Genomic DNA, 21,853 nt, shown 5'->3' on the forward strand with positions numbered 1-21,853 from the left:
CATCGGCCACCGCGGAAGTCCCGTCACTTTTGTTTACACGGCTTCGTCACGCACTTTGCGCCTCATCCGTACACTACCTGCGCGCAATCGTCTCCGTCAAGATCTCGAGTGTGTTTCACAGCTTCGAGCGCGGAGTAGCAGGTCGTCGAAATGGCACCCGGCGTAACAGAAGACGCACCACAGACAAGCGGACAACCAAGTATGCACCGCCGACCCATCTCTCGCAATGCAAACGTTGACCGGCGCATGTACAGGTCCCATGTCCGGCGTCCTCACCTCTTCCCAAGCGACGGAGAAATGGACACCCCAAACCGGTACGTGTCCTGGCGGCTAAAAGGAGCAGTGCTTCGTGAGCCCTACCTCGCGCGGACGACAAGCGAAGTGGGAGGCAAAGTCCTCTGACAACAGTGCAGTCCTCTCAACACTACCCGTCCGACCGCAAACGCACACCGCCTCACCCATTCCCTTCTTTCACATGATCGAGCGACTGAAGACGAACAAGCGAGAAGGCTGGCGAAGATTCGGACTGGACCATGGAGAATCGATTTCAGACCACATGTACCGCATGTCCATCATCACTCTCCTCTGCCCGCCGTCTCTATCGGCAAGACTTGATATCGCGCGATGCACGCAAATGGCTCTTATCCACGACATGGCAGAGAGTTTGGTGGGCGACATCACACCCGTGGACGGCGTAGCGAAGAGCGAAAAGAGTAGAAGAGAAGCCGAGACGATGGACTATCTTTGTCAGGAATTGTTAGGGAAGGTATACGGGGGCATCAACGGGCAGAACATCCGCGCCATCTGGCAAGAGTATGAGGACGGACAGACGGCCGAGAGTCAATTCGTGCACGACGTGGATAAAGTGGAGTTGCTGCTGCAGATGATGGAATATGAACGGTCGGGTGAGGGAAGGCGAGATCTGGGCGAGTTCAGTCATGTCGCGGGCCGGATTGTCCTGCCTGAGGTGCAGGCTTGGGCGGCGGAGTTGTTGGTGGAGCGTGAGCGATTTTGGAGCGAGCATGGGAAGGTGCCGACTGGAGCGTTGGAGATGAGCGAGGAGCGGAAGAGACAGCAGAACGAGTACTACAATGGTGCTCATGCTGTTAATGGAGCGGTCAATGGGGTGAAGAAAGCATGACATGCACGTCAGGAGTTGTACATCTAATCGTGACGAAACAGAAGGTCCTCAGCCCAACAAATATCCATAGACAATCGCTGCAAAGCACCGCACCTCAACAAAGCCGGGGAGAAGTAATCCCCAACCCCCTCACGATCCCCCTCTGCTGCCTCTGATCCCCATCCAACCACTTCGCCCCCTTCCGCCGACTCCAAAGCGTCCACCGCAACAACTCCGTCGGCTCGACCACCAGCTTCGCCGCAATGCGCCGCCCATTCAACTCCATCTTCTCCAGCAGCCGCACTGCGCGCGCCGCCGCTTCCGCGGACGGATACCGGATCCAGACCCACAGGTCTTCGCCCGCGGCTTCGGGGCCGTAGTCGATGCCGTAGCGGTGGTCGAGTTCTTGCACGTATTTGCGGAGGACCTCGAGGAGGGTGCCGATGGAGATGTCTCTGTCTAGTTCGGTGACGTAGACGCCTGCGACGTGTGGAGGGGAGAAATGCTCGTGGCCTTCGCGCTGGTTTGGTGGGGCTCCTGCGATTGACGGCCGGCCTATTTGCAGTGATAGAGCGCGGAGCCTATCTCGGCGCGCTGGCGATCTTGGGGGAATAGATGGAGCTATGTCGTCTTGCTCTGTATCCCGTGCTTGGGCTGGCATGTGGGAAGTGTATCCCCGTGCAGTATACCATACTTCCCGGCCTTCGCTGTCTTCCAGCTCCAGCGCATGAGAACTCTCGTGCGTCGCGGGGATTCGGTCGAACTGAGCGATGAGACAATCCATCGTGAAATCGTCGGGAGATTGGGGCTCAGATTCCGGCTCATGTCCAGCGTTTCCTGCTGCCACGGGAAGAAGAGCTGCCTCATCTTGAACGAGCAGCATGGACTCTCGATTTCTCCAATTCTGGAACTGCCGCGCATCTCTCGCGATTTGAGCATCGACGTATTCTTGCAGCAGGGTGGCTGTATCCGGGGATTGATGTCTTTGCTCGGGCGGGGCCGGTGATGGCTGGCGCGATGGAGGCGCCTCAGATTCATGCTCGTCTTCAGAGTTGTCGGATATGAAACCCACGAGCTGCGCTACGTTGTCTTCGAGAGAGGGCGTAGCCATGGCCTTGAGTGCAAAGCAAGTTGCATATTGGTCTTCTAGATCTCTGCCCGTCGACTGGACTTCCGGCGCTTCTGAACCGAAAGAATTGCAAGGGATCAAGCAGCAGAGCGAAGAGGATCTCTACGACAGACAAAAACGAAAGGACTCGTGAAGAGAGGAAAGCAGAGTATATCCTCTCATGGCTTTTAAGAGCCCCCTGTGAACGCAATCACTCACGGACAGTATAGTATATGGACGAAAAGCACCCTCGGAATGAGAGCGTTCCCATGTCGCACTCCCATGGCATGCATCAATGGAAGCGATATGTTGTAGAACGATGGCGTTGGTCGTGCCGGGGCGTACAGCAGTCGCATGACGGGCGTGGTGAAAGCAGCTCTGCACAACACCTCAGGTACTCAACGTGTCCATGCATGCTGTGCAAGGGTAAAGTATTCACTGTACGCAACATGTGAATGAGTAGAGATGAAGGTTGATGAGATGGAGATGAAGTGTAGTGCACGCAGCCTCGGAGCGCGCCGACATCGCAAGAATCCTCCCGCATCCGACTGCATTTGCCACGGCTTTTGGTGGATTTGATGTCATTGAACGGGCAGCTATAGAGACTCACACACCACAACAAGACTCTTTACACAATACTCACCTCTACAACGACCAACTCAAGTGAATCAAATACCCAAGCACCTGTCACATACGACCATGCCAATCCACGACCTCAGCAACAAAGTCGTCCTCCTCACCGGCATTGGAGCGGTCGGCGAAGGCTGGGGTAACGGCACATCGATAGCCACACTCTTTGCCCGCCAAGGCGCCGTCATATTCGGATGCGACATCAACCCGGAAGCGGCGCAGAAAGCGGCAAAGACAATTAGAAATGACGACGAAGTCAAGGCGCACGCGACGAGGAAAAAGGCGAAGGAGCCGGTGCATGTGATGGAGGAGTCGATTGTATGTCTCTTTCTACGTACACACAAAGTGATACCGGCAGCGCTAACCCATTGATTGTAGGACGTGACCAAGGCAGCGGCTTGCAAGAAATTCTTCGATGCTTGTATGTCCAAACACGGCCGGGTAGACATCCTCGTCAACAACGTGGGTCGATCAGAACCCGGCGGCCCCGCGGAGCTCTCCGAACAAGCATGGGATGCGCAAATGGACGTCAATCTCAAATCCGTCTACCTCATGTGCCACCTCGTACTACCGGTGATGGAAAAGCAAAGCACCGGCGGCTGCGTGCTGAATGTGTCGAGCATAGCGGGGATGCGATACGTCGGGAAGCCGCAGGTGGGATACGCGGCGACCAAGGCGGCCATCATCCATTTCACCAAAACGACGGCCGTCATATATGCGCAACGGACGAAGGGCAAGGTACGCCTGAACACCGTGGTGCCCGGTTTGGTGGGGACGCCGCTTGTCAGTATGCTGGCGAAGAAGTATGGTGGGTCGGGCAGCGACGAGGCGAAGTACAGGCGGATGCGTGATTTGCAGGTCCCGACGGGCAAGATGGGTAGTGGATGGGATGTCGCGCATGCCGCGTTGTACCTCTGTTCGGATGAGGCCGGGTATGTGACTGGACAGGAAGTCGTGGTGGATGGGGGCATCACTGCCAGTACAGGGTACACGATCGACGATCTAGCGAAGCTGTAGAAAACGAGCGGACCGCTCACGTGTCTCTCGTCGATTCCAGCAGTCCAGTAACGGTCACAATCTCGTAGCCCCTGCGCTTGATCTCCGGCACCACCCTCTTCAACATCGGCAGTGTCCACGGGCGTCTATCGTGACAGATGATGATGGCTCCGGGCCGGAGGCTACCCAAGATATGCCAGGCATTCAATCTCCAGAGCGAGACAAAGGGGTCGTGCGGATAGATGCCACCGAGGATGGTGCGGTAGCCCATGTCTTTGGCCAAGTCGACCAAGCGAGAGCTGAAGATGCCAGAGCCTGGGCGGAAGTAGTGGGCCTGTCGAGGCCGGCCTGCTGCCCGATATGCAGCATCGATGTACTCGTTCACCTGCGTGATTTCCTCCTTGAGCGTTTGCGAGGGGAGGTTGATGCTGGGCTCGTCGTGCATGGCGTGGTTTCCCAACTCGCTTCCAGATCGGAGAATGCTTTGCAACACATCCTCTCGTCCAGCGACCTGGCCACCAATGGAGAAGAAAGTCGCTGCAGCCCCATTATCCTTCAGAATCTCGAGAATCTGCTCCGTGTACTGCGTCGGGGCATCGTCGATCGTGAGCGCCACCACTTTCTGCGTCGTGGAGACCTGGAATAACACTTCGGGGAATTGTCGCTGGAGCCAGCTAATGACCAGTCCGGGCGGCTTGTAGATGCAATATAAGGGCAAGATGACGAGGGCCAGCACGGCGATGGCGGTCAGCCTGGCGCTCATCCGGTTGCGACGGGCGCGACGCCTCCAACGTCCCGGAAGGCGGAAGAAGGGAGAGATGAGCGACATTCGAGCATCATGTGGCCATTACCGGGTTTTGATTGAGCTGCACTCCATATTGCGATGGCATCGGGATGGAGTGGTGTAGTGGCTGTTGCCCCTTGCAAAGCCACCGGCCGCTGCTGTGCCACATCACTCCACTCCACCACGCCCCACGTCGAGAGCTGCAGGGTTTCGCAGGGTTACATGCGGCTCAGGTGGTTTGGGAGAAAACGCATATTCTTCGGCCACCTTGCTGTCCACCTACTGTCCCATGTTGAAAGGCGTCACCTGTCGTCAATCCTACAGCTACTCATCCACCGCATCTCGACACCTCCAGCGTGCTTTCCCTACATCATCGACATACTCGCTCCGCCCTACATCCCGACCTCTCCTCCACGCAACCCACAAGCACTACTCCACCACAGCCGAGTGGCCGTACATCTACCGAAGAGAACCCTCGCCCACCATGGCCCCGCAACTAGACTCCTACTTCAAGACCGTCGACGACCTCTCCGACCACTTCATCGGTCGCCTGCGAGACGCCGTCGCCATTCCCTCCATCAGCGCCGAGACCGAGAGACGAGGCGATGTCGTCAAAATGGGCATGTTCCTCAAGAGCCAATTGGAGGCGCTAGGAGCATACATGGAGGCGCGTCCGTTGGGGCGTCAACCGGGGAAAGACATTGACCTCCCACCCGCCATCATTGGGAGATACCCGGCCAAGAAGGATGACACCAAACGCACGGTGCTAGTCTATGGACACTACGATGTGCAGCCCGCGGATGTGACGGACGGGTGGAACACCGAGCCTTTCAAGCTCACCATTGACAAGAACGACCGCATGTGGGGACGTGGGTCAACTGACGACAAAGGCCCTGTCCTCGGATGGGTCAATGTGATTGAAGCGCACAAGAAAGCCGGCGTGCCCTTCCCCGTCAACCTTCTGATGTGCTTCGAGGGCATGGAGGAGAGTGGCTCGGAGGGTCTGGACGATTTCATCACCGCCGAGTGCAAGCCGGGCAAGTTCTTTGCCGACACCGAGGCTGTGTGCATTAGCGACAACTACTGGCTCGGCACGAAACAGCCCTGCCTCACTTACGGTCTGCGAGGCGTCAGTGCATTCGGCATTGAGATCAGCGGGCCCAAGTCGGATCTGCATTCCGGTGTCTATGGCGGGACGGTGCAGGAACCCATGACTGACTTGATCCGCGTCATGGCCACTCTGGTCGACGGCGATGGCAAAATCCTCATCCCCGGGATCAACGAGCTTGTCGCCCCCATGACCGAGGACGAGAAGAGCCTCTACAAAGACATTGCCTTCTCCGTCGACGAATACCAAGAGGGCATCGGCGCCAAGACGACCATTTTCCCCGACAAGGAGAACACGCTGCAGCACCGCTGGCGCTACCCCTCCCTCAGCCTGCACGGCATCGAAGGCGCCTTCTCCGGCGAGGGCGTCAAGACCGTCATCCCGCGCAAAGTCGTCGGCAAATTCTCCATCCGCACCGTCCCCGACATGGACCTGCAAAAAGTCACCGATCTGACCGTCGCGCACTGCAACTCCGTCTTCAAGAAGCTCGGCTCGAAGAACACCGCGAAGACCGAGTGCCTCCACGACGGCCGATGGTGGCTCGCGTCGCCCCGCCACTGGAACTTCACCGCTGCCGCCAAGGCGACAGAGAAGGTGTACGGCGTGAAGCCGGATATGACGCGCGAGGGCGGCTCCATCCCCGTCACGCTGACGTTTGAGGAGGGCACGAAGAAGAATGTGCTGCTGCTTCCCATGGGCACGGGCACGGACGGCGCGCATTCGGCGAACGAGAAGCTGGACAAGAGGAACTATATCGAGGGAGTGAAGTTGTTGGGCGCGTATCTGCACTATGTCAGCGAGGAGCCGATGAACTAGAGCTGTAGCTTGTAGACGCCGTCGCTTGAAGACTCCAGCTCGTAGGGAGATATGTTCTACGCAACGTTCGCCGAGCCATTGCACCCAGTCAAGTATCCACAATTTACGTCGCAAGGCTAAGACAATCCACGTGGTGCATTGAACACGAAGGCAGCCATGACGACATCGACTTCTGTCCTCGCGATTTCCCATTCCACCAACATCACCTCAACTACTCGTTTCTTGAAACAAACGAAATGGCACCTTAATCCTACAACTTGATCCTTGAATTAGACAAGATTCCATCGCTCAATGGCGGCAGACAACAGCAGCGACCGCTCCGCGCTGAAAGACTTCCTCACCGTGCGTGCATGGTTCCATTTCGTACCCAGAATGTCAGCCTGACTTCTCTCTCGCCTCTCTAGTCAATCGCAACGATCAAAGGCGACCTAAGGTGCGTCGCCTTATCCCTCCAGGCCCGGAACTCCCCAACTAACGTGCTTGCGACCAGCAACATCACCGCCCCGCCCTTCGTTCTAGCAGACAAATCCACAACCGAACTCCCGCGCTACTGGATCGAACACCCCGACCTCTTCTGCGCGCCCGCGTACGAAGAAAGCGCAGACAAGCGCCTCCTCGCCGTGCTCAAATGGTTCCTCGCGAGTCTCAAAGGCCAACAATACGCCGGGCGCGAACCACACGAAGGCGTCAAAAAGCCCCTCAACGCCTTCCTAGGCGAAATCTTCACGGGAAGCTGCGGAGCTGAGGGCGAAGAGAGTCGGCTTGTGAGCGAGCAGGTTAGCCACCATCCGCCCGTTACCGCGTGCTATTTGTGGAATGACACAGCGGGTGTGCGCGCGGAGGGCTACACGCGGCAGGAGATTACGTTTTCCGGGTCGGTGAATATTCAGCAGCGCGGACACGCGGTCTTGCATGTGGACAAGTTCGACGAGGACTACCTGATTCCGCTGCCGAATGTGAAGGTCAAGGGCATTTTGACCGGAGGCACTTATCCCGAGCTTACGGAGCATTGCTCCCTCGTCTCCTCCGCGGGTTATGTGGCGGACGTCGATTTCTCTGGAAAGGGCTTCCTGGGCGTAGGCGGGCACAAGAACCATGTGCAAGCGTCGATTTTCAAGTCGGATGGCGCGAAACATAAGGATCCTGTCTTCACGGTCGAAGGCAATTGGAGTGAAAGTCTGACATTCAAAGACGCCAGTGGGACCGTCATCGATACGTACGATGTCACTACGGCCAAGTCGACGCCATTCAACACCTCCTCTCTAGACCAGCAGGACGCCTGGGAATCCCGCAAAGCCTGGGGAGACGTCATCTCCTCCATCCACCAGGGGAACATGCAGGGTGTAGCGGACAGCAAGAACAGCCTGGAGAATGCGCAGCGCGAGTTGCGCAAGCAGCCGCAGACGAGCGAGGAGAAGTGGGAGGCGCTCTTCTTTTGCAGGGTCGATAGTGATCCGGCGGCACAGAGGTTGCTGAAAATTGCTGGGGAGCCGTTGGATGCGAAGGACACGGGCGGCATTTGGAAATTTGATGCTGAGAGGTGGGCGAAGATTGAGAAGCCTTGGAGGGGCGCGTTGACGCCGCATGGGTGATTTAGAGATAGACGAGAGTAATGTTTATTCCTCCTCTTCCTCCTCCTCCTCCTCCTCCTCCTCCTCCTCCTCCTCCTCCTCCTCCTCCTCCTCCTTCTCCTCCTCCTGCTCCTCCTCCAAGAGCCTAGCTGCAGCTACTCCCGACCTCCACAAGACAGTCTCCTCATCGTTTGCCAGTCCAAGCTGCCGCACGCCATTCTCGAGTGTCGAATCTGGATCACCAGCATCCGCTCCCATGCGCAGCAGCTGTTTTTCTAACCTGGTAGTCTTCATTCTCCGGCCGCGCGGTGGCTGCCACCCCTCCTTCTGACGCTCATCCCACAATCCATTCCGACGGCAAAAAGCCATAAACACCCGCCAATCGTCGTCCTGGCAGAGCACATGCGGATTCCCAATCACGATGAGCCCATGCTTCGCTCGCGTGAGGGCGACATTGAATCTCCTCGGCTCGTGAATGACCCCTAGGCCTTTCGAGATGTCTTGGTCGATGAATCTATCTCGAGTCCGAGTTGTGCAGATGATTACGAGACGGGACTCCAGGCCTTGGAAAGCTTCGAGCGGGCCGATGTTGACTGCTCGCATGGAGAAAGGCGGACCCCTGGCGACTTTTCGGAGTAGTCTCACTTGGGCGGAGAAAGGGCTCATGATGCAGATCTCGTCTGGCTGGAGAAGTCCCGAGTCGAGGAACGACTTCGCATAGCGGCACGCAATCTGCGCTTCTTGCACATTGTACCACCCCCCGCCGTCTTGTTCGATTTCGTCGGTGTTGGCGTGGCTGACGAATAGCACAGGCCAGCCTTTACCTTGCCAGCATGTCGAAGTGGTCAAAGCGTCAACATCTGTTGCTTCTGGTTCGAGTGTATCGTTGTAGAACAGTGACGAAGGTATGGCCAGGATAGCGGGATGTGAGCGGTAATTGCGGATGAGGCTGGTGAAAGCCGGTCGTAGGATAGGGAGCATGTCTTGAGTGAGAGGACGCATAACGCCGCCATTTTGCTTGGAACGTGCGAGGGGGTGCTCGGAGTAAAACGGCCGCGCAGATATTCGCTCGAAGAGCGAGGTCTGTAAAGCAGTCGCTTTAGAAGCCGTGCGGGGACCAAGTTGATGTTGGTCTCCAGCCATGACGAAAGTAGGCAGTTGATCAGCGGCAAAGTCGAAGTCTTCGGGAGGAGCGACGACAAGCAGGGGTAACAAGGCTTCGAGTTCCGTAGCCTGAGCCGCCTCGTCCATCAGCAACGCCGTCCAGTGTAATGAGGGCGCTGAAGGCTTGGAATGTGGATGTATAGCGTTGTGCATCGAACACTCCAAGTGGTGTAGATCTCTGTTGCTCACACGGGCTTGCAGCAGTAACTCGGCGTCTCGGCAAGTGGTGACGGTGATGCGAAGTCGCATGAGTTCGTCAAAGAATGGAAGTGAGAACATCCCATCAGCAATGCAGCAGTACGAGAGTATATTGTCCGGAACTTCCGGGAAAGATCTGGCAGGCGAGTTCAGGCGTAGGAGCTGCCCTGGCCGCAGCTGTGCGCTTAGCCTCTGGACCAATGTATCGGCTGCGGGATCTGAAGGTGCGCACACGAGCAAGTGCGATGCTTCATCCCGTAACAAGAGCTGCAAAGCCAGTTCCACCAGCGTTTTGGTTTTGCCCGTGCCCGGAGGACCACTGATGATGTAAGGCACGTGGCCGTACGGCTCACTCGCCACGGTGTTGACTGCCCGCGATTGCTCGTAGTTGAGCAGGTCGTCGTAGAATTCCATTGACGGTCGGGCTTTGTTCAGCGTCGTCTGCTGTTGGCCATCCGACAAATCCGGAAACAGCATCGATTTGAGCCATCCATTGGACGAAGCGATCAAAGACCTCTGCGTTGCCTTCGTGGCTTCCAACACGGCCTCGATTCGCCTTGACTGTACCGTGAAAGAAGCATTGAACAACATGCTCTGTGGAACCAACGAGTCGATACGCAGCGATAGAGTCTCTCTCCGCCTATCAATACCCCAGACGACGCTGTCGTGCTGAGTGTCTTCATGACGCGGTAAGACAATTGGTCGACCGTACATGTCCGTGATAGAGGAGCCGCATACAACTTGGCCGCTCCAATCAAAGCGTAGTTGCCGGAGCCGAACGATGTCTCCGATCTCGATTCGAAGGGTCACCTCACGCAGGCCTGGCACTATCAGGCCTAGATTGTGATAAGCGGATGCAGACTTGTGGGAAGCGGCAACACTGAAACTCACTGTCGAACAAATTAGCACGTCTGGATGCACAAATAGACCAGGGGGTAACCCGACCTGTACATATTTGGACGCGGATCCAACTGAGGCGCAGTCTTCACCGATGGGTGTTTGTAGAGGGCGTGCTCATCGCACTCTGCACATAGGGCGGAATATTCTTGGTCTATGGCGGCCTGGAAGAAGGCCTCGTAGGTCCTGGGCTTTAGCACTTGCGGTGCAATTGGGTAACGCGCCAGTTCATCTGATGTGTGGTCACTGCCAGCGCTCGCAGGACCATCTTTACTTTCGTTGAGCGATGGCTTCGAAGTCTGCTGTGCTTGTCGCCGAGCATGCCACTCTCCGGTAAGGAAACGCCTGCCGGTAAAGGCACGAGCGTATGCGTCGAAATCGATCCAAGGTGCCGGCATGCACGGCACAATGTTGGCTGGAGCGTTGTTGACCGCTCGGATGTACTGAGGGATGAAGGGCCGCGCATACACGTCCAGCTTTCGCGGCTCACGGGAATCATGAAGCAGAGACATGAGGGCTACATCATGTCCCTATTAGCATACCAGTAAGAGATCTGGTGGTTGGTGAAGATAGTAAAGAAAGAAAGAAAAGAGGTGTGGAAGTAAGGTTGGAAGATCCGCAAACGAGGTGAAGTCGGGCAGCTACGAATGAGACAGGCTTGCAAGTTCGGTTTCAGCCTTATAGCACTACCTTGCCTTGCTGGTACCGTTCGTTGAGCCGCAATAGGTCCTGAGCAAGGATAGTTACGGGGTAGCATGGTGTTATGGACACGATTGAGTGCCTGGAGCTGCATGTCGATGTGGTTGTTGATGATCGTCGAGGATCGCCTTATGTAATCATCAGCACCGCCGAGACCGGCTGCAAGGCCAAAGCTTAATGAGCTCGGGTCGCATGAAATTTCGTTGAAGTCGAATGCTTGGGAGGAGGGAGTCATTCCGACCAGATCGCCAGAGAGCATTGCACTTCCAACCCATTGAACCCCCACTACTCCCTACATCCCAGCTCTCGACCATGGCCTCGACTTCTAGAAACGCAACCCGTGCCCTGCGCACCGCCCTGCGGCAGCTCAGCCAGCCTCGCGTGCAGCAACGCACCTTCGCCGTTGCCGCCAATGCCTCCCGCCCGAGCGTGCAAAAGCTGGCCACGTCTGCCTTTGTGCAGCAGACGCGAGGCAAGAAGACCGTCGACTTTGCCGGCGACAAGGAGGTCGTCTATGGTGAGTTGCCTGGCGTCTGCAGTGCAAGCTGGACTTCAATGCTGACATGCTCGCAGAGCGCGACGACTGGCCGCGTGACAAGATCCTGGTATGCTCTACTCCCTCACCTGGCCTAGAGCTCCAATGGCAAGCCCCCCATACTGATTTTCCACTCAGGACTACTTCAAGAACGACACCCTCGCCCTCATCGGCTACGGTTCCCAAGGCCACGGCCAAGGCCTCAACCTCCGTGACAACGGCCTGAACGTCATCATTGGCGTGCGAAAAGACGGAGCGAGCTGGAAGGAGGCACAACAAGATGGCTGGGTACCCGGCAAGAACCTCTTTGAGGTCGAGGAGGCCATCAAGAAGGGCAGCATCGTCATGAACCTGCTCTCCGATTCCGCCCAGAGCAGCACCTGGGACAAGATCAAGCCCCTGCTCACCAAGGACAAGGTATGATGTTGCCCAGACACAACCTACCCCTCTACTATCGCTGACATTGCCTACTCTCTAGACTCTCTACTTCTCCCACGGCTTCTCCGCCGTCTTCAAGGACATCACCAAGGTCGAGCCCCCCACCGACATCGATGTCATCCTCGTCGCCCCCAAGGGTTCCGGCCGCACCGTGCGCACCCTCTTCCGCGAGGGCCGCGGCATCAACAGCAGTTTCGCCGTCTTCCAGGACGTGACCGGCAAGGCAGAGGAGAAGGCCGTGGCATTGGGCGTGGCCATCGGCTCCGGCTACCTGTACAAGACGACCTTCCAGAAGGAAGTCTACTCCGACCTGTACGGCGAGCGCGGCTGCCTGATGGGCGGCATCCACGGCATGTTCCTGGCTCAGTACGAGGTGCTGCGCGAGAACGGGCACTCGCCGAGCGAAGCCTTCAACGAGACCGTCGAGGAGGCCACGCAATCCCTCTACCCGCTCATTGGCCAGAACGGCATGGACTACATGTACGCCGCGTGCTCCACCACCGCCCGCCGCGGGGCCATCGATTGGAGCTCGCGCTTCAAGGAGACCCTGAAGCCCTTGTTCGCCGACCTGTACAAGAGCGTGAAGGACGGCAAGGAGACGGAGCGCGCGATGGAGTACGGCGGTCGCCCCGACTACCGCGAGGCTTTTGAAAAGGAGATGGAGGAGATTCGCGGCATGGAGATCTGGCGGGCTGGAAAGGCTGTGCGAAGCTTGCGTCCCGAGAACCAGTAGGTTGGGGACGCTGTGCGTGTCGCGGCCGGATATTGCGGATTGGGAGGAGTGCTATTCGCGGGGGTGCGGCGATTGTAGTTTTTGTATCGTTGGGCAGGTTAGACAGAGCGCAACCATCACATATGTGCCATCCACAAGTCTTCTATCACGCACGAATGACGACTATGAGTCCTGTTGCTACGCTAAACCCCAAGAACCTCAGAGAGAGTATCTAGATGCATCCCTCCAGCCCACTCATCCCTTCTCAACCCATTCCATTCATTGCGAACTCAACGGCTTCCTCCGAATCGTCCCCGTCGTCTCCACAAGCCGCGGCTGCTCACTACTCGCCGCCCTCCCACCCCCAACCATAGGCCTCGGCCCCGTAATCTTGCGCGCAGGCGAGCGCATATGGACAGCCTGTGCGGACGCGATTTCCGGCTCGGGGGACAACTACTCGGCGCGTCAGCAGACTCTCCTATCTAGAGATGAAAGGGGTGGGAGGGGAGAGTCTTACGTGTCCGCTATCCCGATCCGTCTCGAGACTATACCGCACCTCCTCAATCGGCTCGAGAAGATGTCCAGATCCCCAAGGGGAACTGTAGTAGCCTCCGGGGCCTACGGCGCCAGCTGAGCCGGAGGGAGGCACGCTGCGGCTGAAACCGCTGTTGCTGTACTGCGGCTCCCATTCCATTTCGTCTTCTGGCTCGGGGGCGGCGCGCGATTGGACTGTAGAGGGGATGAGGGGGCCTTGGTCTTTGCTGCTTACGCGACTTCCGTAGCCTGCGCCTGCGGGAGGGCTGGGAATGTCGCTTGCGGCTGTTGGGCTTAGGGGGCCTTCGACCTGGCTGAGACGGTGTTTGGCTAGTCCTGCTGTGCCTGAAGACCCCCAAGTCGCGGGGTCGAAATCGCTCCCCGTCGTGCGAGTGGACAAGTCGCTTCCAGTGCGGGACGTATTATCAAACGTGCGCGCCTGCGACTCGAGCGCATTCTGATGCCGAGGCGTAGCGCCCTGCCGAGGCTGCGGGTGTTGAAGGAGGAGCGAATTGCGCACAGCCTGGTACTTAGGATCGTCGAGTTCGTATTCGAGATGGGACTCGAGGATGGGAGAGTGGATGGGGGATTTGCCGCGGGCGTACTCGTAGTCGAATTCGCGGATGGAGGTCTCGGAGGGGATGAGGGGGGAGGGTGGGCGGTCGAGTTTGCTGGCTTTGCTTGTCAGGCTGCGTCGCTCGGGGCTCGCTTCTTGCTCGCGGACGAGGCTTTGGGTTGAGCGCAGGCGGTCGTCGTCTTGGACCTCGTAGTCTTCGTCGTTGTAACGTGCTAGCGTGGAGCCTGAGCGTGAGGCTTCCGACGCTGCTTTGAGGCCGCGATAGGGCGGTGTGTTGGGGCTGTCTAGGTACGAGGCATCAGGGGGTGCGGAGGAAGCTGTAGTCTTCGACCAACGGGAGATTTTGGCCCCGGCCCCGCCAAAGACAGACGAGCTATTGCTTTGATGCTTGCGACGTCGATCGGCAGATGTTGGAGTGTGGTCCTCCTGGTGATAAGCGGTCGGCACAGCTCTCTGCGGCGGAGTGTTGACGGGAGCCAGGTCACGCTGCTGATACGCCTCTTGCGTAGGCGTAAGCAGGCGTTCCGTGTTTTCGTATTCCTGCCTCGGCGGTCTCTCATCCGGTCCATACTCATCCTCGTCACCCTCGAGCACAGTGCTCACGCGGTGCTCCGATCCTCGACGGCCGTCGTAACCGGAGTGGAACACGCGTGGCGTGTAAGCAGGCTGCGAAACCGGTCGTTGTGGCGTACTCGGATCGCTCATCGCAGGTTCCGGATCGTAGCTCGAGTCCGGCGCATTTCGCATTCGTTCGTACAAATTGACGTGATCATCTGTATACGATCCCGCAGGCGCTCGAGGGCCGGTCTGCTGTTTCAAGTCCGCTACATTGTCACGAATCTGCATGAGCATGCCCTCCACTCTAACAAGATCATTTGCGCTCTTTCCACCGGTCAGGCCGCGAAGAGCGCGTCGAAGGACGCCCTTTCGCTTCGTCTGAATCTCCTCTTGCGACAGCGCGCCCACTGTGCCCGTAGATCCAGTGGGTAGAGTCCGTGGCCCGCTCAGGACCTTGTGAGCAGTGGTGTCGGCACTGCGATCTGTGTTCTGCATGATCATCCGGTCCTGCTCAAGAATGAACGACTTCATCTCATCGAAAGACTGTCGCATCTCCGCAGCACTGTGGATGAGCGTGGTCAAGATTTCAGTATCGCGAGCATTCCGCTGGGCGTCCCGGACAGTGAGGAGGTCCATTAGCGCGACAATGTCTTTCGATTGAATGCGGTCCTTGCCCTTGCCGATGGCGCTGTCGTAAAGGGGCGAAGACATGCCGTGAGAGTTGCCGCTGGTGTGTCGATCGCGCTTGACATCAGCACCAAAGGCATCGATCCGCTCATCGAGGCTTTGGGCGTCCATGGCTCGGTTGAAGTCCTCCACATCCGCTTTGCTGTATTGCTTCTGTTCGGCTTCCGGCGTGAGGCTGCCAACAGAGCGAGAGAGAGTGTTGCGCGGGTACCTTTGGTCGGCAAAGGAATCAGGGCTCAGGGAAGTCATCTGCTTTCCGCTGAGTGACCCTCTTCTTCCTACATCAGGTGTTGTCTTGCCCTGCTCAATTTCATCCTCAACAGTTGCTCGGCGCATTGCAGAACCCGCAACGATAGCTGCAGATCCTACGGCGGCAGCAGCTAGCATCCCCTCCTCTTTGCTGCGTCCTTTCTTCAATGATTGGCTGTCTTGGCTGCTACCATCTCTGTACGCCGGCGAGGCAGGATCAGGAGTGTACGGCCAAGTGCTTTTACCAGTCACATCACCGCCAAGAGGTCCTTCAACAACGGATGGGTTGGTCGGCACATCCGACTTGGTATCACTATACCGCGCGTTCTGAAGATCGCGAGCTCCAGCTCCAGCCCCGGCATTCCGTTCGTAAGAGCGCTCCGGACTTCTCGCAGGCGACTGCTGCGGCGATTCAATGAGTCCGACATCCACCTTACTATTCGAGCCAGATCTGACTTGGGCATGCTCCTTGAGCTTCACCCACCGATCTTGACTAGGCATGGTCTGGCTGACAGTAGAGCCATGATACATCGGAGGAGTATCCTTGCTCATCTCGCGCAGATGTCCCGCGAACTTGTCGCTGTGTGTAGCCTTCGTCGGACTGCCGGAAGAGAGGGTGGACGGATCCATGAGCGACGCCACTGCCGATTCGGCTCCGTGAGGAGAGTGCACGTATTCTGGGTTCGCTCCGAGGTTCTGTAGATCTCTCTCGCCCGAGAAGGCCGAGGGCTCCGCTGGGCTGTCATCGGTGAACATTGTCCATCGCTTTTCGTCCTGCGGATAGGGGTTGGTCTGGTAAGAGTCGCGGTTTGTTGCTCTGAACGAATCTCGAACTGGGCTTCCAGAGAGGTAAGATTGGCGGGTTGGATCGTGCAAGCGGTCCTGTCCCTTTTGGAACTCATTCATAATTTCGCTCCGAGTGGGAGCGCTGGGGGATCGAGGAGATGCTTGGGCACCCGCAACGATGTTGGGTGGCTGGGCCAGTGGTGATGATCGGGTGGAATGCAGACTCGCCTGCGACGTTCGCTTCTCATAAGATCGTCCAGCTGAGGATCGTGAGGCTGCGCTTCGTGGTCGCGAGTCTCGCGAGGCTATTTCATCGCCCTCGAAATTCTTTCGCAGGCTTGAGATGCTTTGCACGGGGCTCGAGATCTTGCGTTGAGATGGCGAATCATTCCCATACCCGTCGGCATCCACATGGCTTTTGTAGACGTCATCCAGGCCTTTCGCCGCGGCAACACCAGCTATACCACCAGCAGCGAGGGCGGCCATACGTTCTGCTGAGTCCATGCGCCCACCTGTATCTCCTGAGCGTTCGATGGAAGCAGTGTCGTGCCTCCCGCCCAGGCCATCCGAACGTGACGTTCGAGTAGGCGTTCGGGACGACAGTGGTGGCGATCTCGTATCGCTCAAAGATCTCTCGGCGGCACCACGCACTGGTGTTCTTCGGTCAACCGACTCCCAAGACGAAGCGTTCTTGGTGCGGTCAGAAGAAACCAGGCTTTCGCGTGTACGCTCACCGGAAGAAGGGATGCCACCTGCCAATGGAAGCGGCGGGATTTCCTCTCGAGGGGAAGACGTATGCCGGCCTGATTCGGTAGCACCATCAGATCGGCTTCGACTGCCGCCAGACTTGCTTCTTCTTTTGCGCCGTCGCTCGGAAGAATCGCCTTTGTCGTGCATCTCGAGAGCGGCGGCTGTAAGAATTCCTGCGCCAATGCTAGCTGCACCAGCATTGCGAAGGAACGAGCTACTCCTTCTAGATGTTGGCCGGTCTTCCGAGTAGCTGCCTCCACTTGACTTGCGCGTCCTCCGCTCAGAATCACCCCGAGAGAGCACAGCCCCGGGCTCATCACCGTCTCTGTTGAGGTAGATTTTGGGCTTGCTCGAGATGTTGGGCGAACTAGAAGACTTGCTGACGCGGCGTGCATGACCATCGTCCTGGTACGAGCTCCTCCTACTGCTCCCTGCAGATCGGGGGCTTCCACTGTATCTCTGATCGTGTTTTGCAGCTTGCACTTCTGGGAGGATGATGTTCCTGATGGTGTCTTGAACCAGGCCAAGAAGCTTGGGGTTGTTCGAGACGTCAGATCGCGGCGGGTAGGCTTCACTTTCGTAGGACTTGCCCAAGCTGCGCTCGCTGCGTGACTTGCCGGATCGTAAGGGAGCCTGTGGTGGGCGGTTGAGTTTCTCCATTACTTTCTGCGCGATGCGCTCGGTGCTCCGTGTTCGAGTGCGGTCCCTTTCAGGCTCTTGCAGATAGCCCGTACTCTTCGATTTGACATAGTCGTCCCGATCGAACGAGCGAGTACGCCCAGAGTCACGGCCTTCAATCATGCTGTCGGCTGGCATGGACGATACGTTGGACTCAACCGGATTGAACAGCAGGCCCCGGGAGACGGTCGAGACGTCGCTGGCGTTGTGTCCAAGGACTTCAATTTCAATCGGGGGTTTGTTGGACAAGGTGCTTTCTGACGAGTCGTGTTCACCGCCCTGCGGAATGTGTTGACCGATTTCGACGTTTTTGTGATTTCCCAGGGAAATGCGACGGGTGTAGGAGGGCTTGCGATCGCTTCCAATACCCGTTATCTGCACCGCATCATGCGCACCACTGCCACTTCGCTTCTTGGAGCCCTGAGAGACCTTGACCCGCACAGTGGGACGGGATTTAGTCTTGTCGCCCGTCGCCGAACCCTCAAAGTATTCAATCAACAACGAAGCAGACGTCTGCCCGTTGTCCTTGGAAATCCTGCCTTCCTTCTTGCTGGCGATCTTGTGGGTGGGGATGGTAATGGGACTGCCGTCGGCGGGGATCTCGAAGCTGGACTTGTCGGTTCGCGTGGTGACGTTGGTGGCTACATCGGTTTCGAGGGCGGATGCGCCGTCGTCGTCGGTTTCGGTGGGGGCGGGCAGCGGTGGGGGAATGTCGCGGCGGCGAGAGTTGATACCCATGACCTGGACGATCGTCGAGCTAGAAAGGGGGGCGCCGATGCATTGCGGACAGGTTGTCGCGAGTTGGACGGAGGTGTGGGCAAACGGGGTGGGTTGTACGACGGGGGAGTCGCGGGCGGCACACTGCGCAGCGGCGGCGGCAGTGAAGGCGGGCGGTGCTGCTCAAACGAGTGATGGATGAGTGCAGGGGTGGGCGGAAGTCCTGATCGGAGAATTGATGGAGGATGCGGAGGATTCGCCGGTGGGATGTGAGGTTGTCGGAGAATATCCTTCTGCTTCACAGCACTTGTTCGGGGCGGGCGGGTGCTGCTTTGCCAACGCACGAGCGAATGAGGTTGGGCGAAGCTCCGCTTTGCGGTGGTTGGTTGTTGTTGATTCGATGAATAGAATCACTTGCACTCCACAGCGAGATACAAGACGGGGAGACTTAAAGATGAGCAAGAAAACTTCCGAGCGTCGTAGAATCTACAAGAAGCGATCGATCGCAAAGTGCACAAGGAAGGGAGACAGACGTGTGATGTTTCAGAAACCCGCGTGTCACAAAAAGCAGGCTGGGCTGTGTCGTCAACCCTGGCCACCCGCCTTTTTAAACTTCCTCCCCGTTCGGGCCGTTGTTGCCATGGCAAGAGCTACCCAGATTTCGACCTCTTCTTCTCCACCTCATCCTGGTGAGATCATTCGGATCCACGTGAATGGCTGACCATGCAAATACAATGCTGGCGCGTACTGTGATAATGTGTACGTAAGGTGATGAGAGTGTGTATAAGAGTTCAGTCGCAGTTTATCGCTCTGTTCTAAAAGTAAGGTGAGGTATGTACGGAAGTACTCCACTTTATCCTGCCTCGCACCCCATGATCTTCGCCGTTGAGCGTATGGACAGCATCTAAGCGCGCACCGCACTGTCCGCAAAAGGATGCGGGACAAGCGTAACACCCAAGCCAAAGAAACTGCACACGCCGAGCTCGTACGTGAAGGAGGAGCAGAGGAAAGCATGGTCGCAGAGATCGAAGCACTGATCAAAGCTGCTGGCCGGGAGAGCTCCGGTGGGAATTCCCAAAATCTGCTGACCACAGTCCAAGCGGTACGTGACGGCGTCCGAGTCGGTGTAGCTGGGGTAGTAGAACTCGTGGTACTCGCACGAGCCGGGGGTGTAGGGGTTGGTCGGGGTGGGCTTGGCCGTGCTGGTGCTGGAGGTCTTGGTGCTGGTGCTGGTGCTGCTGGTGCTGGTGCTAGTCGTGCTAGAGCTGGTGCTAGAGCTGGAGCTGGAGCTGGAGCTGGAGCTGCTTGTGCTCGTGCTAGAGCTGCTTGTGCTCGTGCTAGAGCTGGAGCTGGTAGTCTTGGTGCTAGTGGGTTTGGTAGTGGTGCTCAGTGTGGTCTTCGTGCCGGTCTCGGTCTTCTTCGTCGCCGAGGAGGTGCTGCTCGTCGTCTTGGAGGAAGTAGGAGACACCGTGGCGTGGGTAGTGCTCGTGCTCGTGCTCGTGCTCTTCTTGGTGCCCGTCTTCTTGGTCGATGAGGAGGTAGCGCTCGTCGTCTTAGAAGTAGGAGAAGCCGTGGTGTGGGTAGAGGAAGTGTGAGTCTTGCTCTTAGTCTTGGTACGCGTCGTCGGAGTGTGCGTGGGAGACGCGGGGGTGTGGGTAGAAGTAGTGTGGGTGGGAGTGTGGGTAGAGGACGTGCGAGTCTTGCTCTTGCTCTTAGTCTTAGTGCGGGTCGACGGAGTGTGCGTCTTGGAGAACGTCTGCGACTTGGTCTGGGTGTGCGTGTGCGTGTATGTGTGTCCATTCACGCCAGTCCTCGTCTTTTCCAGCGTCAAGCGGTTCGTGCTAATGGTAGCAGCATCGACGACCTGGCTCAAGGCGTACAGTGCCACGCTGGCGTAGGTAAGGAGTTTGACCATTTTGATGGGTGGAGAGGAGTATGTCTCGGGAAGAGAGTAAGATGAAGAAGATTGAGAGCGGTGTTACGCTGAAGGCTTTGCGAGAGGATTGATGAGAGAGCTGATGATGATGATGGAAACAACCTACATCTTGCCGTCGAGGGAGCGTCCTTATATACCATCCGCAAGCTCGTTGTCCTTCCTCTTGATCGAAACAGCCAAGAATTGTCATTGACGTCCAGACCGTCGGGCCCGAATTCATCATCATCATTGCCTCCGGACCTCAACTCTAGATGTCAGCTTCAGGGGCTTGGCCCTGCTTCGCCCGCAGCGGTACACTATCGTCGACCTTTTAGATGAAAATGGGCGCCAAACACCCGCAACTTACCACCCCAGCGGCAGTGTCGTTCACCAAAACCTCCGGAACTCTCCCAATTCTCCGCCATGATTGGAAGAGCGAGCCTCCCGTTCCCACCGCGACCCACGGTACGAAAGAGGCTTTGCAAATAACTCTACTCTGCTCCCGCCGGAATGTTCACCTAGCACTCGTGCCTGGTGCCGTCTTGGCCAATCTGGATGCCTCGGAGGAATAGGTGCGTGGTGTCCATCCTGGCGCAGCCTTTCAGTCCCACGTGGGATATAGTCCGAAGAGTGGGAGGAGGCTGAAGGTTACCTGAATTCCTCCCACAGTCAGCGGTCCAGAAGGGGACGCGAAAAAGTTTTCCCCTCTGTCTCACCACGCCCACTGTTCCGCCGACTCGGAAAGCGTGACTTCACTGCATCGCCCTTCCAATTCCGTCAATTGGAGCAAGGCTGCCGACGCTCGGCATACCGCGGAGGCTGATATATACACGAGTTACCATTGACTGCTCGCCTGGGGGTTGGTAGAGTGGTGGAGGTGATTAGTCGATCTCGTCTCATATACAATGGTGTGCTTCACTCCGCCCCATCCACGCCAAGCTCCAACCCCACCACGTAGGGAATCTAGGCAATGCTGAGACGTGATGGGCCTCGATGAAGCCCCGAGCGATGGAGTTGTAGATTTTGCTAGTCTTCGGGGTGGGCAAGCACGGGAGGACTAGGACGGACGGGGCGGGCGATCTGGCGCACGGCAGTTTCCTCGTGGTGTCCCGACGAGAGGATTAAGACACGCGGGCCGGCCCTGCCTGCTAGCGCGAACCATCGCTGGGTGGGTCCGGGTTGTCGGTGGCCTTGCAGTCTGGAACTGCCGCGCATCCATGGTTCCCATCTTCTGCCACCAATCCTTCACCACGTGGAATAATCAGCCACGGAAAAAACCGTGTTGCAGCGAGATCACTAAACAGCGGGCACCTGTGGTTCGCAGGGCAGTGCAGCGCTGCTCCGATTAGGCATGGCCTGCCGTGTTTTCCGGCCTCATTCGGCAAATCCGCGGACATATCACGGGAACGGCCATTGCCCAGCAACATAGACCGCTCTAGGGCGCCTTGGTCGCTCTTGCTTGGCGTGAGCACTTCCTTTTAGGGTGCCAGTGGTTGGTGAGATCGACGAAAAGGAAACACACGGCGTCCTATTTCGCTTTCTCAGCCTCCCTGGTGGCGTGAAGATTAAGGGGTGGATGGGGTGGTGGCTTCCTTGGTGGGTGTTCTGGGTTGCTCGTCGCTGCTG

The 21,853-nt window shown here is 57.5% G+C and overlaps 11 protein-coding genes across 11 annotated transcripts; 6 read left to right on the forward strand and 5 right to left on the reverse strand.

The window, feature by feature from the left end:
* Window positions 1-38: 38 nt before the first annotated feature.
* Window positions 39-1,275, forward strand: BDY17DRAFT_293155 (HD domain-containing protein). Its single transcript, XM_033732946.1, has 3 exons — window positions 39-199; window positions 255-314; window positions 414-1,275. Exons 1-3 carry the CDS (start codon window positions 151-153, stop codon window positions 1,139-1,141), a joined length of 837 nt encoding a protein of 278 aa, XP_033591797.1. The 5' UTR covers window positions 39-150; the 3' UTR covers window positions 1,142-1,275.
* BDY17DRAFT_322094 (uncharacterized protein) lies at window positions 1,236-2,231 on the reverse strand (the record flags this gene model as incomplete). The annotated part of the gene is made up of 1 exon (XM_033736751.1): window positions 1,236-2,231. One exon carries the CDS (start codon window positions 2,229-2,231, stop codon window positions 1,236-1,238), a length of 996 nt encoding a protein of 331 aa, XP_033591798.1.
* A 696-nt stretch (window positions 2,232-2,927) lies between these two features.
* BDY17DRAFT_248164 (uncharacterized protein) lies at window positions 2,928-3,875 on the forward strand (the record flags this gene model as incomplete). Its single annotated transcript, XM_033730885.1, has 2 exons — window positions 2,928-3,113; window positions 3,237-3,875. 2 exons carry the CDS (start codon window positions 2,928-2,930, stop codon window positions 3,873-3,875), a joined length of 825 nt encoding a protein of 274 aa, XP_033591799.1.
* A 16-nt stretch (window positions 3,876-3,891) lies between these two features.
* BDY17DRAFT_308665 (uncharacterized protein) lies at window positions 3,892-4,617 on the reverse strand (the record flags this gene model as incomplete). Its single annotated transcript, XM_033735238.1, has 1 exon — window positions 3,892-4,617. The coding sequence occupies one exon, from the start codon at window positions 4,615-4,617 to the stop codon at window positions 3,892-3,894; it is 726 nt and encodes a 241-aa protein (XP_033591800.1).
* Window positions 4,618-4,904: 287 nt separating this feature from the next.
* Window positions 4,905-6,759, forward strand: BDY17DRAFT_293161 (uncharacterized protein). Its single transcript, XM_033732947.1, has one exon. The coding sequence runs from the start codon at window positions 4,928-4,930 to the stop codon at window positions 6,560-6,562; it is 1,635 nt and encodes a 544-aa protein (XP_033591801.1). The 5' UTR covers window positions 4,905-4,927; the 3' UTR covers window positions 6,563-6,759.
* BDY17DRAFT_293163 (uncharacterized protein) lies at window positions 6,760-8,198 on the forward strand. Its single transcript, XM_033732948.1, has 3 exons — window positions 6,760-6,904; window positions 6,967-6,995; window positions 7,053-8,198. The coding sequence occupies exons 1-3, from the start codon at window positions 6,854-6,856 to the stop codon at window positions 8,152-8,154; spliced, it is 1,182 nt and encodes a 393-aa protein (XP_033591802.1). The 5' UTR covers window positions 6,760-6,853; the 3' UTR covers window positions 8,155-8,198.
* Window positions 8,199-8,241: 43 nt separating this feature from the next.
* Window positions 8,242-11,176, reverse strand: BDY17DRAFT_262956 (P-loop containing nucleoside triphosphate hydrolase protein; the record flags this gene model as incomplete). Its single annotated transcript, XM_033731868.1, has 2 exons — window positions 10,441-11,176; window positions 8,242-10,330 (listed from the first exon to the last, which is right to left on the reverse strand). Coding segments are annotated over exons 1-2 (2,553 nt in total), but the record flags the coding sequence as incomplete, so codon positions are not given.
* Window positions 11,177-11,320: 144 nt separating this feature from the next.
* On the forward strand, window positions 11,321-12,933 carry BDY17DRAFT_293170 (6-phosphogluconate dehydrogenase). Its single transcript, XM_033732949.1, has 4 exons — window positions 11,321-11,608; window positions 11,665-11,696; window positions 11,765-12,043; window positions 12,105-12,933. Exons 1-4 carry the CDS (start codon window positions 11,404-11,406, stop codon window positions 12,795-12,797), a joined length of 1,209 nt encoding a protein of 402 aa, XP_033591804.1. The 5' UTR covers window positions 11,321-11,403; the 3' UTR covers window positions 12,798-12,933.
* Window positions 12,934-13,055: 122 nt separating this feature from the next.
* Window positions 13,056-18,333, reverse strand: BDY17DRAFT_322101 (uncharacterized protein; the record flags this gene model as incomplete). The annotated part of the gene is made up of 2 exons (XM_033736752.1): window positions 13,056-13,229; window positions 13,294-18,333. 2 exons carry the CDS (start codon window positions 18,331-18,333, stop codon window positions 13,056-13,058), a joined length of 5,214 nt encoding a protein of 1,737 aa, XP_033591805.1.
* Window positions 18,334-18,442: 109 nt separating this feature from the next.
* BDY17DRAFT_99123 (uncharacterized protein) lies at window positions 18,443-19,125 on the forward strand. The gene has a single exon (XM_033738917.1). The coding sequence runs from the start codon at window positions 18,551-18,553 to the stop codon at window positions 19,031-19,033; it is 483 nt and encodes a 160-aa protein (XP_033591806.1). The 5' UTR covers window positions 18,443-18,550; the 3' UTR covers window positions 19,034-19,125.
* Window positions 19,126-19,216: 91 nt separating this feature from the next.
* On the reverse strand, window positions 19,217-20,227 carry BDY17DRAFT_308669 (uncharacterized protein; the record flags this gene model as incomplete). Its single annotated transcript, XM_033735239.1, has 1 exon — window positions 19,217-20,227. One exon carries the CDS (start codon window positions 20,225-20,227, stop codon window positions 19,217-19,219), a length of 1,011 nt encoding a protein of 336 aa, XP_033591807.1.
* Window positions 20,228-21,853: the final 1,626 nt, after the last annotated feature.

The sequence above is a fragment of the Neohortaea acidophila genome (assembly GCF_010093505.1).
Source record: "Neohortaea acidophila strain CBS 113389 unplaced genomic scaffold BDY17scaffold_3, whole genome shotgun sequence".
Lineage (NCBI taxonomy): Eukaryota > Fungi > Ascomycota > Dothideomycetes > Mycosphaerellales > Teratosphaeriaceae > Neohortaea > Neohortaea acidophila.